Source organism: Buceros rhinoceros, unplaced genomic scaffold (assembly GCF_000710305.1).
Source record: "Buceros rhinoceros silvestris isolate BGI_N320 unplaced genomic scaffold, ASM71030v1 scaffold29679, whole genome shotgun sequence".
Classification (NCBI taxonomy): domain Eukaryota; kingdom Metazoa; phylum Chordata; class Aves; order Bucerotiformes; family Bucerotidae; genus Buceros; species Buceros rhinoceros.
Window position 1 is genome coordinate 2,960 of NW_010430295.1, and position 863 is coordinate 3,822.

Below are 863 nucleotides of genomic sequence, written 5' to 3' on the forward strand. Positions count from 1 at the left end.
GGTGGTGTTCTGTGCTCGCCAGCCTGTGAAGGGCTCCTCCACGGTCACCGCTCCGCGGTGAGTCAGTGCCCTCACTTGTCCGCAAAGAACAGATGTTTTAAATGCTCCATGTGTGTTGAGGTGCTTCTTTTCAATCTGCTGCAGGACTGTGCAGCCAGAGCTGGTCTCACTCCTGACAACTCGACTGCGTATGTGGCTCCTTCGATAGATCAGATGCCGGAGCCCCAGGGCTGGCAGTGGCACTGGTGAGCCACAGAGAACCCAAGAGCCTCAGAAGGGCATGACCAGGGGACAGAAAAGCCCATCTCAAGCTGCTCAGGGGAAGCCTCGCGCCCTGCAGACCGAGCTCCAGCATTACAGCCCATACTAAGCCCAGTTTGGCACATCGCTCCCCGCCCAGCCCTTACCTGGGGGTGCAGGGTGCCCAGGAGAGCATCCAGCTGCATGTCGAGGCTGCGGCTGCCGATGTTGACGGAGGCTTCCAGGATCTGGCAGAGGCTCTGCTCAGTGAGAGGCGAGGTTGCAGTTAGCAGTGAAAAAAGGATTCCACGGAGGGGACACAGCTTCGGCACCGCTAAGAGCTGCCTCAGCCCCTTCTGCCCCTACGAAGGGGCGTGCTGGGCACTGCGAGCCCCGGCTGGGCACACAGGGAGAGCCAGGGTACCCGGGGATGGCAGCAGAGATGGGCTGCAGCCCACTCCATCCACGCCCAGACCACCGGGCACGACCGCCCGAGGCATCACGCTGCCAGGAAAGGAAATTGCACATGGAAAAGGCAGCGGCAGCCTGGCACAGCATGAGCTGTGTGACACCACCAGTGAGGTGAGGACTAAGACCACTGTGCTGCTTCTGCTCTGGGAGAG

The 863-nt window shown here is 61.1% G+C and overlaps 1 protein-coding gene across 1 annotated transcript in view; it reads right to left on the minus strand.

The window, feature by feature from the left end:
- The window catches only part of MROH1 (maestro heat-like repeat family member 1), a gene marked incomplete at both ends in the record, with an annotated part of 11,664 nt that overhangs the window by 1,115 nt on the left and 9,686 nt on the right, over window positions 1-863 (minus strand). The window contains one exon of the mRNA XM_010142993.1: window positions 408-500. Within this exon, the coding sequence (XP_010141295.1) occupies window positions 408-500 (93 nt within the window). The remainder of the gene's footprint in view (window positions 1-407; window positions 501-863) is intronic.